A 17,898-nucleotide genomic window follows, 5' to 3' on the forward strand; every position below is an offset into this window, starting at 1 on the left:
GTAAGGGATTAAATGCTCATACCAATATTGGGCTAAACCATATAAGTCCTTTTACGCAAGCATGGGAATTTTAAAATCAATTCGAAGACTGACAGGAAGCCAGTGTGGTTTTGTAGATGGGCTTGGGATCTGTTCAGTGGTACGGGTAAATAAAGGGCTGACTGTATTTACCAAAATTAACTACAGATATAATTATGTACATCTAAATATGTGCTTATACACTTGTGCAATTGTACACAATTTTGACAATATAAAGGTTCAGACCTTGTAAAATTTTAAAAGGTATCTCGCTCTGCAAAATCATTGCTTGTCTGATTAAAACATTTTGGTTTGAATTTGATACAGTATTTATGGATATATGTAAAATTCATGAGGCTTTGTGTATCTCTGTTTCCACAAAATATATATTATAAATATATATGCACAAGGAGTTGACGATTGTTTTCAACATGGATCAGCATCTGTCAAACTGCAATGTCTCAATATCAGTTGTGATATGATCAAATAAATGCAGCCTTTGTTAGAGTAAGATACTTGTCTTAATGAATGTATTGTTTCAGGAAGATCATATTTTCCCAAAAACAATTAGTCTCGATTTTTTATTTACATTATGACATACATTATGTACAATTTAACTGTAGTTCAGTCCTAAAATGGAGAATCAAAATGAAGACAATCAAATGTCATGGCTATATTTTTATATGTTGGTTTGCTCTTAACAAATTTTGTTATAGCTATTCCACAGGTATGTATACTAGCTAATATAGTATACCGATGTGCCGGTTGCAGTTTTTTAAAATCCTGGATCCCAGGATATTTTCTGCTTCACCTCAGATTCACTGTAACAAATGATTGCATCTCCGGGTTTGTATTCCAGATCTTCGTTATCTAGAGAAAGGCCACACTCCATGCCCGTCTTTACAGTCAGAACATCATCCTTCAGATGTTTCAGTGTCGTAACAGATCCTGGAGGAAAAAAAAAAAGCATGGATTTTTATTTTACAAGTGGCTACAAGAAAGCACAATAGTGGAGTTATTCAGTTCTGATCCATTAAGTTTACCTTCCCAGATCATATCTCGTCCTCGAATAAGTCTGAATTTCATCTTTTTGTCCAGTTGGCCCTTTTGAACTCTGCATCCAGCCACTGCAAGCTTCTTTTTCCCAACCGTCACGGTGAAGGTTGCCAGAACTGAAGCCTCTCCTGAAGCGTGAGAGAACGAAGAGTGAAAAATTATTTGAAGAATAACAATAAATGTTTGTTTCTCTTTGTTCCATGTAAGCTTAGTGGATCATACAGATCATTGGTGGTAATAAATGAACATCTACTTGGCGTTTTGATCATTTCAAGAATTAAATTAGTATTTATTCCTATTAGGGCTGCAAAATACAATCGAAAGGTTGTCGTCCACAGGGGTGAAAACGTGCATACACCACTTCCAATGCAAAAGTTGAGATCTAAAACAAACTTGACAGAAGAATGTGTGCACCTGTAAGTAAAATCTTAAATAAACATATTTAACTTTTAATATTGACAATTGAACCACGTTAAATCCTCATATGAGTCCTAATCTTTAATAAATGAATACAAATTTATTCTGGCGTAAGTTTCTACACAAATAAATGAGACCCCTGATGCTGGCGAGAAGAAATGGGCAAACAGAATCATATTCTTTTCAGAATCAAGGCCTCCCAATCATCCTCATCCACTGAATAGGCTCTATCCTCCATCTATTGCATATTTAAATCATTTTGCCATAAAAAGTGTTCCTGGAGCTTCGTATGATTACAGTTCAACGTCACGAGGAATGTTTTAACAATGTTTATTGTCCCTTTTCTGGATTTTGATTGTCTTGTCACTGTTGCTGTCTATGGAGAATGAGAGAGAGCTCTCTGATTTTATCTAAAATCTCTTAACAGAATTTTCATTTTGGGGGTGAACTAATATGCCACTGCGAAACCATTTGCTTAAAAGAAGACTTCATCTTTTTTTGAAAAAGGCTCATTTAAACAGTAGACACAGTTGGAATCATTTTTGAATCCATTCAGATGATTTCTTGTTCTGCCAGGGTCACTTTTAGCTTAGCTTAGCATAGTGAATTGAATCTGATGACCATTAGCATTTTGCTCAAAAAAAAAAAAAAGTTTTTCTTTTTAAGATTCCTTTTCTTCCCCCATCGGCAGATTATTTTGCTTGTTTTAAGGAAACCCTCACCTAATTTTGATGCATTATTTCTGACAAGACCATATTTTTTTCTTGTCAAGAAAATGCATCTTGATTTAAGAATTATTTGATATTTGGACTTGAAACAAGACCAAAACTCTTTTTTTTTTTGCAGTGCAAAAGCTCCTAAAGTGGAGATAAATGCAACAACAACAAAAAAGAAACACTATTTTAGTTGTTTCCTTTAATTCTACTGAATAAACACCAAAATCTCAAAATGTGTGTTAATTTTTACAAGAAGAGTCTTCCCTTAATATTGTTTTTTAGAAACTGTGATACTGCTGATACATTTCTGGGGTAAAATGTATTAAAAAAATAGTTTTGTTCATCAAGCATGCATTAAATTGTTCAAAATTGACATGAATCATACTTCCATACCATTTTTTGAATCCATTCAGCCGATTTCTTGTTCTGGCGGGGTCATTTTTAGCTTAGCTTAGCATAATGAATTGAATCGGATTTGACCATTAGCATTTTGTTAAAAGAAAATGAAAAAAATAAAATAAAATAAAAAACTGAAAAAGAGTTTTGATAATGTTCCTATTTAAAGCTCTAGCCCTCTGTAGCTACTTAGGACAATTATGAGAAATAATGTCTTTAAACTAACACTAGTACTTACCAATAAACAAACAAAAGGACTAATTTTTAAAAATAAAATAATATGGTATCTTCAAAGTGAAACTTACCAAGTATATTTTCTTCTGTGGTTGGAGGAAGTTTGCTGCTCAAGTCTTCTTTGAGCTCATCTAAGAGTTTGTAGATGACTCGATGCATTCTTAGAGAAATGCCCTTCTTTTCCGCCAGCTGCTGAATCGATTTGTGTGCAGAGACATTGAACCCGTATATGATGCCTGAGCAGTGAAGGGGATAAAGAGAGAATATGAGAAACTGATTCTAAGTTTGACGTTCTGACAAACAAATATCAGTAAAATAGTAATAGTGAAAAACAACAACTGTATATTTTTGTCAAAAATTTATATTATTGTGTAGATTTCCACAATAAAGAAATAACTGTGATACAAAGCTGCTCATTGTCATAAAATGAACCGACAAGTGATGAGTTATTAACAACAGAAATAAATAATATTATTTTTTATGTTTTTTTTTTTACAGAATATGAAATATTATTCAGTTTTGAAACTTTTCATTTCCAATGATTTTATACTTTTATTGGCAAATGGCAACTTTTACCTGATAAAATATTTAAAGACTGACAACTAGATGAATGGAAATGACATTATACATTTTTCCATTACTTTTATTAATCATCATAACTTTTCCAGGCCTGCACAACTGAATGACAAATACAGGTTTTCCAAGACTATTTGGACTCCTGAATAATAAAATCATAAATGGAAAGATTGTTTTTACAGGAACAAATTAAATTAAGAAATATGATGCTAAAAAAATCACCAGTGAAACACAAAAACCTAAAGATTTTACAGATTAAACCACACTTACATGTATTTCACATGTGATTTTTAACACGTCAAGCTCATGAGGTTTTTATTTAAAGCGACAGGTCACCCAAAAAATAAAATTTCTTTCATCATTTACTCTGACCTCACAAGTTTCATTCTTCTTTTAAACACAAATGAAGATATATTGAAGCCATTTACTTCCATAGTATTTTTTGTTTCTACTATGGATGTCGACACCTACTTTACAGCATTCTTCAGAATATCTTATCGAAGCGATTTCGAGCCACTTGAGTGTGAATAAATGTTGAGGAAATGTTCATTTTATGTGAACTATCCCTTTAAGGGTGACTAATTCATTGATTATTAGCTTTTTCACCTTATTTAAAATCTAGTTTTGTCTTATTTTAAATGATGTTAATCTAACAGCCTCGTTCTTACAGGAAGTATGTGTTAATGTGATAATCTCCCTGATTGAGAATTTTTTATTGATCTAAATGAATATGTTTCGTTATATAGTGCATCAGTGGATGGTTGCAGATTCAAACCTGAGAACGTCTCTGCCAGGGTAATGTCTTTTTCAGAGATGTCGCCAACACCAAAATGCACCACGTCCAACTGACACTGATCATCGGCATCGTAGCTTTCCAGGATGTTCAAAAGAGCCTCAACTGAGCCGTCGACATCACCTAAAAAAAAACAAACATGTAAACTTCGCACAGGAACGACGACAGGCCTAGTAACGACTTGTACCGGTGACTTTCTTGCTTTGAAGCAACAGTGCTAACCACTGAGCCACCGTGTCACCCTATCTGAGAAAAGGGAGGACGAGTAGAGGTGAAAGGGGGGATTCTTCAAGACGAAGATAACTGAGGTAAAAAACTCTGGTTATTAATAGTGAGTTTGGATTCATCTGATTGGTAAATCATGTGTTAGCTAATGCGGGACCAGCCGTGGTCAATCATAAGCATATGATCCTCTTGAAATTAGTTTATAATTAAACTTCACTTCAAGCTCAAAACATCTGAACAATGGATTAAGTCAGGTTGAGAAAAAGCAACAAAAGAAACACTTAACAGTGTATTTCAGGTGTTTTCTTCACATTAGACTAAAAAATAAAACTTTTGGGATGAAAAATGTCACATTTGAGATCACAGTACACTGCAAAAATGCTTTTCTAACTTAGAGTTTTTGTCTTGTTTCTAGTCTAAATATCTAAAAACGCATAAATCAAGAAGCATTTTCTAGACAAGCAAAAATATGTTCTTGTTTTCAGAAATAATGTCATAATTACAAGAGTTTTCTTTTCATAAAAGCAGCAAGATTATCTGCCACTAGAGTTCACACTTAGCTGATAATCAATAAAGTGTTTTTGGCATGCTGTCCCAGGAGAGAGCCCTGAGCTCGTAATATCCTCGAGCCTGGGGCTCCCTCCCGTTAGAAGGGCGAGAGGGGAGTTTGAGCTCAGGTAGGTCTCGAGAACTCCCCTGCTTGTCGCCGTGTGAGAAGTGTAAACTAATGTTGTTTTAGGTGATAATTTGGTTTAGTCGATTGGCTATGGTTTGTTTTTGGACAGTGGGAGGAAACCGGGGAACCCGGGGGAAACCCACGCAAACACGGGGAGAACACACGAGCTGCTATTTCACTACTAGGGAGAAATGCTGTAAAACTCCATCTCTGCCTCTCTTTCCACTTTGGACATTGGACTCGCTGGCGTGTTTGTGAGGTAACTTTTTCTCTCCTCTCAGCTGTTAAAGCGATTGTGGATCCAGACACAAGCGTGCCTGAGGTGCGAGTTTTCTCAACTGTGTCTATTGTGAATTACCCGTGATTATTATGCGCATATAGACTGTAACCGCGGCTGTTCTTCCCAAGTCATTCAATGGTGAACAGCGCTGTCATTTCTAAAGCCAATCGCAGCCCTTTCTGTTGAGTGGGTGAGGACAATGACCAGTCATAGGGGTGTAATACCTCACTTGACAGCGCTCAAAAAGCAAGCGGGATAATATTTACATTAGTTTATTTGCTATAAATGCTTATGCTGTCTTCTGTGAATGTATTGGAATTTTGTTTGATACATTCAGAAAGTGTTTTCGTTAAGCAGCTCAAATTAAAGGTACAGTACATATATCTCACTGCTTGTATTAAAGGACAAAATTGTATTACAAATAGTATATAAACATTAATATATTTATAGATTTTAATAAAATAAATTTCTTGTGTTGTAAAGAAAAAATCTAATTAAGTATGGAAAGCATCGTCAATGCACCGTGATGCACCGAGATATCGAATTGAACCGAATCGATGGCATGATAATCGTAACTGAACCGTGAGACCAGTGTAGCTTCACACCCCTACTAGAAGGGGTGCTTTATTCGACATATTAACCATTACACTTTACATGAAACTTAACATGTATTTTCACTTGTGCACTCTTTCAATCATTGTGTTAGTGGGCCCGTACGTGTGTGTATCAAATATTTTGGTGAATTACATTTATTAGGGGTGGTTATATATTTGAGAAAAGGAGAAAATTATCACTTTTGATATGACAAGGCTCCATTTAAGGGGCACAAGATACTGTTTAACAGTAAGCGTAAATGACTCGCTGATGTTGTTTTTCATTCCTATTAGATTGGATTTTTTTAATAATACGTCCAGGAGGTGGTGGTGATCGACAGCAGTATTAGTTCAAAAATGTTAAAAGCAAGTAAAATAGATTAAAAAATTGTTTCAAAGCTGTCCCAATGTGACTATTTGAGCATCAAGCTGCTGACCGGAAGTTCGAAGCATCCTCTTTATGCATACACGCAAAGCATAATGGGTAATTTTGCGTTCTAAGAAAAAGGCCTATATACTACATTTCTCAATTCAAAACATCACGATTAGTATAGACCATTTAGCTATTTCTATTCATATGGCAGTGACTTACGAACCCCAGTGAAATCCGTCACCTCACCTTTAATGATGATGGGCATCGTGAGCTCCTCGTTTTCGGTTCTCTCACTGGGTCTGTGGATGCCTTTGTGTTTGTTGGCCTTGTACAACACTGCTCTCCTCTGTTTCCAGCTGAGATGAGCAAGGCTCTCCCTCTCCTTCTTATAAGTGTCATGATGCAGCTTCTGCTTGGCTTCAATCACCTGCTGCTCATCTTTCAGCTTGTCCTGCTCCTCCATGTAGCTCCGCCACTCCACCACCTCACGCGCCCTTTGCTGAAGGAATTTACCAGTACAGAGATAAGTTAATCATAACTTGGATACAAAATAAACTTAAAAGTCTTAAACTCAAAATGTACAGTGTTTATACTGCTAGCTCACATTGTTATTCTTAAAATGAATAATTAACAAGTTAATCCACTGAAAAAAGCATGTTTTGGTAATCTTCAATCAAACGTCTGACCATTTGCTTCCGTGTATGGAGTGGCAGTCCTACTGTTGAAGTCAACCTTAGAGCTTCATTAGCAACTGTGTATCAATATTCTTAATCACGCTCCTCTTACCGTTAGTTTACCATCAGGGAATGATGCGCAAAAAGAAAGCCCCGTCCCCTACTCAATATTCCGTTTCAGTCAGAAGTCCATTAACATACTAATATAAGTCTTAGACACTTTCAATTAATTCGGACTTTAAAAAGCTGTAATACACAACTTATACAGAAAAAGCTACATTTATTAGATCAAAAATACACTGGAAATAGAAATACTGTGATTAGAAATATAAATCTTAACAGTTAAAAACAATATCAAATTATAAAGAGTATAATTTATTATTGTGTCAATAAAGAGTTTGCAGTATCATTAGTCCTAACTACAGGCAACGCAATGCTGTGACACACATTAGAAGCTATATCTTTTCATGTTCAAATTATTTTTTTGTCCTAACCATCTACAACAGACGTGCAAAACTTCTATTTTAGAAACGGTTTCAATTTCTGCAACATCGCAGCTGAACAACAGCATAAACAACTATGACAATGATCACCTCAGGTACTGATTATGTGCTTTGTTCAGTATTAAATGTTATCAGTGTTTTATCAAGTTTGAATGATATTTAACGTGACATTTACAGCCAGACTTTATAATTTTACAATAATCAAATGTATCAATGGGTTATAGCAGGGGTGCTCAACCTTTTTCACTTCAGGGCCCATTTCTTTCTCCGCTCAATTTTTAAAAGCCCACCTGTCTGACATATTCTCTAAAATGTATGTATGAAATGCTCATTTAAACATTTATTTATTAACATATATATACATATACATATCTATATATATATATATATATATATATATATATATATAGATATATAGTTAACACAAAAATACAAAAAGTGAGACTTTCACTTCATGCATAGTTTGTGAATGAACAGGCTTAACGTGTACTAGGTGCAGACGCGATCATGAGGCTGTTTTTGCGCAGAGTGTGAAGTAATCAATCAGAGGACAGGAGAAAGTGCATAACTTTGATCATTGTAATATAGCATATTAATAAAATAATAAAATTATAGTATAATATTGAGAGTTCATTTTAAATCTCGCGGCCCACCTGCAGGATTGCTGAAGCCCACTAGAGGGCCACGGCCCACCAGTTGACAATCCCGGGGTTATAGGAAGCCAAATGTTTTTCATATAGTTTCAGTAATAGGTTTATGTAACTATTTTCATTTTCATAAGGTTCCTATGACAGCATTAATAATGCAATTTATTTAAAGTATAATCAGTTCAATAGACTTAAGCATTCATTTAGTTGTTAAAAACCACTTAAGCACAATCAGCGTGAGGAGCAGCAGGTGAGTGCAGAAATTCTATTGAAAATCCTGTGGTAAAACTAATTTCCACATTTTAAAGACATGGAATTTAATGCAGGGCTTCTTGTTAAGTTTACAAATTTAAGTGGATTGAACATAAAACAATTAAGTTGTCCCAAAAAAAACCTCAAGAATTGTGTTGTTTCAGCCAATTTTAAATAAATAGCAAACTTTTTGAGAGTATGTCATGAAATAAATGCCACAAATGTGAATAACAGCTCTTTAGCACTCATGCAGAGTACCTCTGATTCGACCTCCAGGATCTCCTCTCCAGCAGAGGGCAGATCTTTCCAGCCCACGATCTCCACAGCGATGCTGGGTCCGGCTTCTCTCACAGCCTGGTTATTCTCATCGAACATGAAGCGCACCTTTGCCCAGCACTTTCCTGCCACCAGAGTACAGCCCTTCCTCAGAGTGCCTCGCTGAATGAGGGCGGTGGTGACGGGCCTGAGCAAGCACAAACAACCCTTCAACACCTCTGTTCATTACATTAATAACTACACCCAAAGTAGGGCTAGACTGAATCTGCAGACATTTTTGCTATTTCTGCACAGAATTTTGTAAATAAAAAAAATAAATAAATAAATCTGCGGATTTATGCAGAACAAACTTGACAGTATAATAACTAAAAGCTTAAAATATTAAATAAAAAATTATAACTTTATAACTTTTATTTATTAAGGTTTACAATGTAATTCATTTATTATTTCTACTAATTTACCATTTACTACTGGCTTCTTACATGCATATTATTAAGATATGAACTGTTTATTAACACTTATAAAGTAAGTGCTAATATAAATGAAAAACTACTACCTTACTAACTATTAATAAGCAAAAACCTACTCGGAGCCCCAATATTCTACATTAGTACAACTTATTTTGAATCACATGAATGATAGAGGAATGATATCCTTGTTTATAAGTCATTACTGGATAGACTTATCATACCTTTCAGCATGGAAAAGAGACTTTTAAGTATTTATTGCTGTTAAGGAATGGGAATATGCATGTCTTTTAGCTCAAACTCAAACCATTAGATGTAGAATTCTGCAATACAAATGGATGATGAGGACACACATTACACCCGTAAAATTACATTGGATTAACCCTAATATTCCAGACTATTGCAGAAAGTGTAAAGATGAAATTGGAACTCTGTTACACTGTATGTGGGAGTGTGGAGAGCTGCAGTAGTTTAGGAAGGAGGTGCTTGGTGTGGTCTGTAAACTGGCTGGAGAAAATGTTCCTTTGGAACCAAAACAAAAAGAAACTTATAGATTTCAGCTTTATACAAACTAAACGTGTTATAGATTTGGTATGGAAAATACCCAAAGACCTGTTCTTGCACAATGAATAAAGGAAATGTCTGATAATATTCAATATTTAAAAAATCAATAAAAACAAAGTTGAAAAAAAAAAAAACTATTAATCGGCAGCTAATTAGTAGTTTATTAAGCTATAAAGCCATAGTTAATGGTTTGTTAATAGCATAAATTGTACATTAAATTGAAGTGTGAGCAAATATTAAGTACTGTCATCATGACAAAGATAAAAGAAACTAGTTATTAGAAATTAGTCATAAAAACTATGTTGAAAAATGTATCTCCCTGTTAAACAGCACTTGGAAAATAGTTGAAAAGATTAAAATGGTGTTTACGTTGTCTTAAATTCTACTTTTAAATTCTCTGTAATTATTATTTTACAGAACTAACCTCTTTCATGATGTTTCTTGGTTACTCACCCTTTGCCTTTGTCCGTGCGGCTCTCGATGACTGATCCTTCAACCAGGCCTGTGGGGTCGCCCTTCAGCTCCAGAACCTCTGCCAGCGTCACTGTGGCTTCAGCCAGCTCCAATAAATTGTCCCCCTGCATAAAAAATTACCAGTAAAAACACAATAATTCAAATGTAATGAGATATGGCATTTCAAAATAAAAGTACACATGAAATCAAAACTAACCATATTGATTTTGTTAGCTCACATTGCTAGTTTTGTGGTGAACACTGCTTCTGTGCATGTCATTCATTCATTCATTCATTTTCATTTCAGGTTAGTCCCTTTATTAATCAGGGGTTGCCATGGCGGAATGAACTGCCAACTTATCCAGAAAACGTTTTACGCAGCGGATGCCCTTCCAGCTGCAACCCATCATTGGAAAACACTCATACATTCTCATTCACTCACATACAATACGAACAATTTAACTTACTCAATTCACCTATAGCGCATTCTTTGGACTAGTAGGGGAAACCAGAGCACCTGGAGGAAACCCACACAAACACGGGAGAACATGCAAACTCCATACAGAAATGCCAACTGACCCAGCTGAGGCTCGAACCCGTGACCATCTTGCTGTGAGGCGAGAGTGCTGCCCACTGCGCCACCGCGTCGCCCCTCAGTCATTAAGAAAAAATAATTTTTGCCCTTGTAATCTGAAACTGCACTTCCTGTTTGTTTTCAGTTTATTTCTCAGATTAAGTCTGTCAGGTATTGGGCGGGGCTAATATACTTAACCACACCCCCTCCAGCTGTCAATTTTGACAACAAACAGAAATGGTGAGGAGGAGGCGGTGTCTGTTAGGTTGTAATAACTCTCCCCAAACCCTTTTCCCAATCTGAATACAATTTCTGAAAACAATGCCTACTTTACTACATCCAATCAGCTCGCAGTAGAAAAAACAAGCCACGCCCACTGTTTTCTTATTCTAGGAACTGCGTCACAATACGGTCTCTGTACCTTTAATGCGGACACTTCGATGGCCTGTATATCTCCACCAATGTCTTCACAGATTACATCATGACCCGCCAGCTCCTGTTTCACACGTTGAGGATCAGCCTGAGGTTTATCACATTTATTGACAGCGACGATGATGGGCACTGAAGACCGAAACACACAGAATATATACTTATTTATCAAGTCATTAAAGGTCCTGTGAAATTAAAATTAAAATGTTTAGATGTTAGTTTCAGTCAAGTATATCTATAAGCTAGTGGGCTCCATAACAATGACAACATTTGCATTTAGATTATCTAAAACTGATATAAACATCCAAAGTTTGCAGTTTGTCACTTCCGCCTTTTCCGATTTTGTTTTTTCACATCATCTCATACTTCAGTTTCTCATCAAATCTTGACCAATCAAATGTTCTCTAGTGTCTGACATGCCCCGCCCCCTTCAAAACGCTTCCCGTTTGCTTTTCATTTGATGCGCTTGAGCTCAACCACTCTCACTGGCAGAGCTGTGATAAAAACAAAATGCTATTGGCTGTTTTTTTTTAAGTAGGAGGAGCTACTATATGTCCCACCCCTTTTTCATTTTTCAGTTGAGATTACGTCAAACATTGAATAAAAAATGCTAATTTCAAAACACTTCACAAGACCTTTAACTAAAAATAACAGAAATACATGCAAATAACAGCATGATGACATCTGTTGTGATTGTAATACTCATCAACATCTTTAACCTGCAGGTTACCTTTGGCTTTTTTGGCGAGCTCTATGGACTCAATGGTCTGTTTCATCACGCCGTCATCAGCTGCGACCACCAGGATGACGATATCAGTGACCATTGCTCCACGTGCTCGCATGGCAGAAAATGCCGCGTGGCCGGGTGTGTCCAGAAACGTAATCTTCTCACCGGAAGGTAGCTCCACTGCGCAGGAGACATAGAAGGCATTTAATTAGCAACAGAAAATGCCAAACATACACACTATAGGAAAAAACAATACTATGGTTACAGGTTTCCAACATTATCTTCTATTGTGTTGAACAGAAAAAAGAAACTCATTAAGGTTTGAAACAAGTAAAGGGTGGGTAAATGATCACAGAATTTTCAGTCCCACTCTATATTTTGTGTCCATAACTATTATGTACTTACATTGAAATGAATAAACCGTTACAACGTACTTATTGTGTTAAATACATGTTTTTACATTGTACTTATGATTGATTAACTACCTGCATGTAATTACATCTGTAATTAATTTCTGTAATTACATTTATAATTACACTGTTGATAATCCTTTACACCTTAACCCACCCTTAAACCTATCCAAACCTACCAAAACGTTCCCTAACCATACCTGTGGCCCATCTTAATATCATCAGAAGTGTTCTGCAATACATAATGAACACATTAAGTACATCGTATTTATATTTTGAAGTACGTACATAGTAGTTAAGGACACTTAATATAAAGTAGGACTGAATTTTCAGTTTCCTTTAAGCAAAAAATCGAATATATAATTGATCTATTGAGGAGTCCGATACCCCGAAATGCTCCGATGTGTTGTGTGATGCCTCCAGCCTCCTGCGCCACAATTTGGCTCTTTCTCAGGCTGTCCAGCAGGGTGGTCTTTCCATGGTCTATATGGCCCATGATGGTCACCACTGGAGCCCGAGTGACTAACTGAGCCGGATCTGGAGGAGGTCTGAGAACAGATCAAACCCGTTTCACAAATTAAAGATAGGCACAACTTTTTAAAGGGATTGTTCACCCAATATCAAAAAATAACTCTATTTATTCACCCTTAAGTGGTTAAGAACCTTTATGAGATTATTTTCTTTTCTATTGAACACAAAAGATAATATTCTGGAGAAAGCTGAAAACCTGTAACCACTAACTTCCATAAAAAACAAATACTAATGAAGTCAATGGTTACAGGTTTCCAGCATTTTTCAAAATATCTACTTTTTTGTTCAGCAGAAAAAAAGGAAACTCATAAAGGTTTGGAACCACTTCAGGGTGATAAACAGTGTGTTTTAAACTCATGAAGGTTTTGAACAAGTGCAGAAACCTCTCGAGTGTGAGTAAATATTAATTTTGGGAGAGCTATTACTTTAAAGCAGCTGTATTATTGAAATGACACTCACTGTCTCTGGATATCTTTGTTTTCTCTGACTTTGGTTTCCACCAGCTTTGCCCATTTGTATTTCATTCCTGACCTCTTGACTGCCTCTTTAATCCATTTCTCCTCCAGCATTGTGTCGGGCTCCAACTCGTCCAGATCCACCTCTGTGTTCAGCAGGGCCTCATAAACATGATCTACAGAGAAACATTGGTATTTCAGTATCCCTGAGATGCAATTGTTGTTATTATTTATGATTTTAATTTATTGTTTTCTATTTTATTTTTAAATTACTGCATTTAAATTGCTATAAATGCAACATTTATATGAAGGAGCATAAAAAACATTTTGAAACATTTAGACATGACACAAGTTACCACAAATTTTCAGAAGCTCATCAGCACTCACCAATGTCTCTCTTCATGGCGATAGCAAGTTCAGACACGCTCATCCTCTGCTTGATCTCCACCTCCTGCTTCTGCTGTTTCTCCAGCTGTGATTTGGGCTTCTCACCTCTGAAACGAGCTTTATCCTACAGCAGGACAGACACAACACTTTCTGCTCACCACATGCACACAAGGCAACCCAACAGCGTCTAGTCATCTGAGTCAGACTGTTTGGACTCTGCAGACAAGCATTCATTAATACCTTGTGTTTTAAATCTGACCTGTTTTGCAGCAAGATGTCGTATCTGTGAGCAGGTGTATGGAGGTTTACTGGTCCAGGCAGAAACATGGGGCAATTGTGGACCCCCAAGATGCCAGCAGGACAATGATGTCCTTCCAACCAAGGCTGCCATGCGCTTCATTGCAGATTATCTAAAAAAGTAAATAAATAAATAAATAAATAAAGGAATAGTTTACTCTAAAATTAATATTCTGTCATCTTTTATATCTAAACTTCTGCAGCTGTTGGACAACATAATGTACTTTTGAGGATTTTGTAGTCGAGAATGTAGTTGTTTAGATTGCAACATGCAGTTTATTTATAAGGACAGTACATATTTTAAATATTTATAATTTCGGAGATTCAGCACATCAGCAGCCATTAGCGTGTCATACTTAGCAGAGCAAAGATGGTTGACGTTAAGCCACAAGATGGCAACAGAGCGCCCTTAAATCCTTAAAGGAGAAAAACTTCCTTTTGTGTACAGCTAAACAAATCATTACAGAACAGGTAAGTGACATTCTAAGTCAATCTCTCACTTTTGTGTGTTGTAGTGCTGTATTTACAGTACTTTAGCAATCCGGTAGTGTTTGCTTTGCTTTGGCTTTTTCAGGGTTAATCATTGATATCCCGATTGCAACAGAGAAATAATGGTAAAATCACCTGAAATTATATTATTAATGAGAAAGTCTGAACATGTGAATATAAAACCAACTTTACCTCAATCGCATGAATGAATGTTAGCTTATGTTATGCTGATATGTTATGCTGTTATGCTGATACTACAGAGGTTCATTCATCTCTTTGTACTGAGGTGCCTTTAAACAATTATGATACCAAATGTTAATTCCTTTTAGTTTAATTATTGATTACTATATGATTATTATATTACATGCATGCTCTTCATTGCAGATTATCTAAAGAATAAAAATAAAGCGATAGTTCACCCAAAAGTTTTTATATCTACACTTGTTCAGAGTTGTTATTTTTTTGTGCTTGCTAGTGCTGAATACCAGTAGCCACTGACTTTCTTGTTGTGCTTTTCCCAACTATAGAAGTCAACAGCTTTTGTTTTCCAGCATTCTTCAGAATATCTTCTCTTGTGTTCAACAGCCAAAGAAAGAAAGAAAGAAAGAAGGAAAGAAAGAAAGAAAGAAACATATAAGAGTAAATAAAAATCACTTAAGGTTGAGTAAATGTTGACAAAATTCACATTTCATCCCTTTAATTAAGGTCGTTAAAATGTGTATACATTTACAGCATTTACCATTGCTGTACAAGATAGAAGGCAATACACTTTTGAAATTATAAAAATTAGCTTATTTTATGCTAATATTAGAGAGGTTCGTTAATCTCTTAGTACTGGGGTGCCTTTAAACAATTATGATAAATGTTAATTCCTTTTAGTTTAATCATAGCAACGGTATCGAATGGTTATTATATTCATGTCATTGTATTTACGTTTACCATGGTATTAACATAGTATATAAGGAAAAAACATGGTAATGCCATGGTTAGTTTTAGTTTTCTTCTGTAGGCTGATATTATATTGCAGTCGCTCAAGGCAGACTAACAGCAACATTATAAACCAGCAAGTTATGTTTTCTACTTACTAAAAACGAGATATTGCAGTGCCCGATGAATTCATTCGGTCGAGCGACTCTGAAAGCACAGGCGTGAAAATTAACTTAAGCAAATAAAATCTGAAGTCAGATGTCATTTTTGCTGTAAGGGCGCCGCCATGACAGTATATCCCACAATGTACTGCGCGGGCTGCGGTTCAAAACACAAACACATGATGGCGACATAATTACAAAATCCATAAAATAGACACGGTGGCTTAGTGGTTAGCACTGTCGCCTCACACCAAGAAGGTCGCTAGTTCGAGTCCTAGCTGGGTCAGTTGGCATTTCTGTGTGGAGTTTCCTGTTCGCGCCGTGTTGGCATGGGTTTCCTCCGGGTGCTCCAGTTTACCCCACAGTCCAAAGACAAACGGTACAGGTAAATTGAATAAACTAAATTGACTGTGGTGCGTGTGTGTGTGTGAGAGAGAGAGAGAGAGAGAGAGAGAGAGAGAGAGAGAGAGAGAGAGAGAGAGAGAGAGAGAGAGAGAGAATGAGCGTGTATGGATGTTTCCCAGTAGCCTACATGGTTGCAGCTGGAAGGGCATCCGCTGTGTAAACCCACTGTGGCGACCCAATTTTTTTCAGACATTGGGCAACACCTGACTGAATGAAATGAATGAATGTACACGTTGTATCTTATTTACATGCTTCGGCTATGATTTGAAAATAAAAATAACTCATAACTTGACTTTCTTCTTCGCATTTCCTAATAGTGAGAAATACACAAAAGCGACTGAGAAAAACTGTAATAATTACAAATTTATAATATTTACAAATCATAACTTGACTTTTCTTCGTATTTCCTAAATATCAATGAAGAAAGGCCTTTTAACGTAGGCTAAGTTTGTCTCTTTTCAGGTTTCAGAAATGTTTCATATTTATCTTATGATTTCATAAAGGTTTGTCACTCACTGGTATGATCTCCTTTATTGTTAGGAAATTACTTAATTTATGATTCTCAACATATGGTTCACTCAAACAACAGTCAAAAAAAGCTGATCAACACAATTCCAGAGGGTTTATGGGACAACTTATTTGTGTTACATTCAATCCACTCAAATGTGTAAAAACAATAAAGGTAACTTAATTGATTTGTGTTGGGACACTATGAAAGAATTGTGTGGAACCCAGCATTTCAGTGAATTACGTAGGCTGCTTATTGAAAATGAGCTGAAACAACACAATTCTTGAGTGTTTTTTTTTCTTAATTGTTTTATGAATCCACCTAAATTTGTAAATATTACAGTTTTTCTCAGTCGCTTTTGTGCAATTCTCACTACACTATTTACAAAACAGTTTGCCATCTGTGCACATCATACACAGTAGCAGTTTCTCATTCCTTCCAACAAATTGCAGATGCTTTTAGACGTGCATCAATTGCTTCCATACAACTCTCTGCTGTTTTATAACATTATCATTATCATTCGCTTATGTCATGTCAGTCAAAATGAACTAAACATGTGAATGCTGAATGGTCGTTTCATATAAAACTAACAGTCCTCATTTCATTACTTGAGTCAGTACATACAAAAATGTTGAACTAGTTGCTAAAATCTGTCAAGCTAGTTTTATTAAAATAATAAATAAATAAATTCCTCAAAATGTCTTCTAAATTGAACAGTTTCATGAATGATTTACAGACCGATGTATGTTGTAGATTCAGTTCCAATATGTACTGCAATATTGTATACAGATATGCACAGCTCTACACAAAGAACGTTCATGTTTGTTGTAAATAAGGGTGTATTTATTATTTTGCTCAATGTTGTGAATAAATTAGATTTGTAAAGAGCATAGGCAATACAAATGTGAAACATACATATTCAGTGTCTTGTGCTCAGCTTCCTTACTAAATGCAGTGATGTCTAACTTTACTGTAGTTTTCAAATGGCTGTGTAAATACAGTGATGTCTTGAGCATTTTCAGGAAGTGTCACCAAAATCTGACTTTTGCATTGGAAAAAATGTACAGAGTAAACTGTCATAATGAAAACAGGACATTTGACTATCTTGTTCATAAACAATAGTGTCAGGTCTTTTCATCTTGATGACACTGACACTTTTACTAACATGAATACTTGCTTTAGAGGAATGAGCTCTCCATTTTAAGCAAGTGACTCGCTTTTTCAGGTTATCAACTAGGTTTTGCAGTTTGTTCTAATTGTTTTGAGAAATGCATTAACTATTGTGCAAATGTAAATTGTGTTGTGAGAAATGCACCAAAGCCACTGAGAAAAACTGTAATATGCTATCTTAAGTCCATCATGTTTTCCCTACATGAATTGATTGTTTGGAACCCAGCTTTTTTTTACAG

General features: G+C 35.8%; 1 protein-coding gene across 2 annotated transcripts; it reads right to left on the reverse strand.

Annotated features, from left to right (window-relative positions):
* Positions 1 to 472: 472 nt before the first annotated feature.
* Positions 473 to 15,711, reverse strand: mtif2 (mitochondrial translational initiation factor 2). Of its 2 annotated transcripts, XM_056459412.1 has the most exons (15): positions 15,574 to 15,711; positions 14,988 to 15,059; positions 13,962 to 14,112; positions 13,703 to 13,826; positions 13,320 to 13,491; positions 12,717 to 12,877; positions 11,923 to 12,099; positions 11,185 to 11,324; positions 10,190 to 10,314; positions 8,688 to 8,892; positions 6,600 to 6,852; positions 4,189 to 4,329; positions 2,909 to 3,073; positions 1,062 to 1,202; positions 473 to 966 (listed from the first exon to the last, which is right to left on the reverse strand). In XM_056459412.1, exons 3-15 carry the CDS (start codon positions 14,100 to 14,102, stop codon positions 794 to 796), a joined length of 2,118 nt encoding a protein of 705 aa, XP_056315387.1. In that variant the 5' UTR covers positions 14,103 to 14,112; positions 14,988 to 15,059; positions 15,574 to 15,711; the 3' UTR covers positions 473 to 793. The 2 variants fall into 2 exon arrangements, with proteins under 2 accessions (XP_056315387.1, XP_056315388.1); XM_056459413.1 differs by lacking the exon at positions 14,988 to 15,059 and having other exon boundaries at positions 474 to 966.
* Between the last annotated feature and the right edge of the window lie 2,187 nt (positions 15,712 to 17,898).

Source organism: Danio aesculapii, chromosome 6, assembly GCF_903798145.1.
Source record: "Danio aesculapii chromosome 6, fDanAes4.1, whole genome shotgun sequence".
NCBI classification, from domain to species: domain Eukaryota; kingdom Metazoa; phylum Chordata; class Actinopteri; order Cypriniformes; family Danionidae; genus Danio; species Danio aesculapii.

What these genes read in the sequence shown, in the direction of transcription:
- mtif2 (XM_056459412.1), bottom strand. Translation starts at nt 14,102, where the DNA reads ATGAAGCGCATGGCAGCCTTGGTTGGAAGGACATCATTGTCCTGCTGG. An exon ending in GACATCTTGCTGCAAAACAG is followed by an intron (nt 13,827 to 13,961) that starts GTCAGATTTAAA and finishes GTCCTGCTGTAG; the next exon opens with GATAAAGCTCGTTTCAGAGG. An exon ending in AACAAAGATATCCAGAGACA is followed by an intron (nt 12,878 to 13,319) that starts GTGAGTGTCATT and finishes ATCTGTTCTCAG; the next exon opens with ACCTCCTCCAGATCCGGCTC.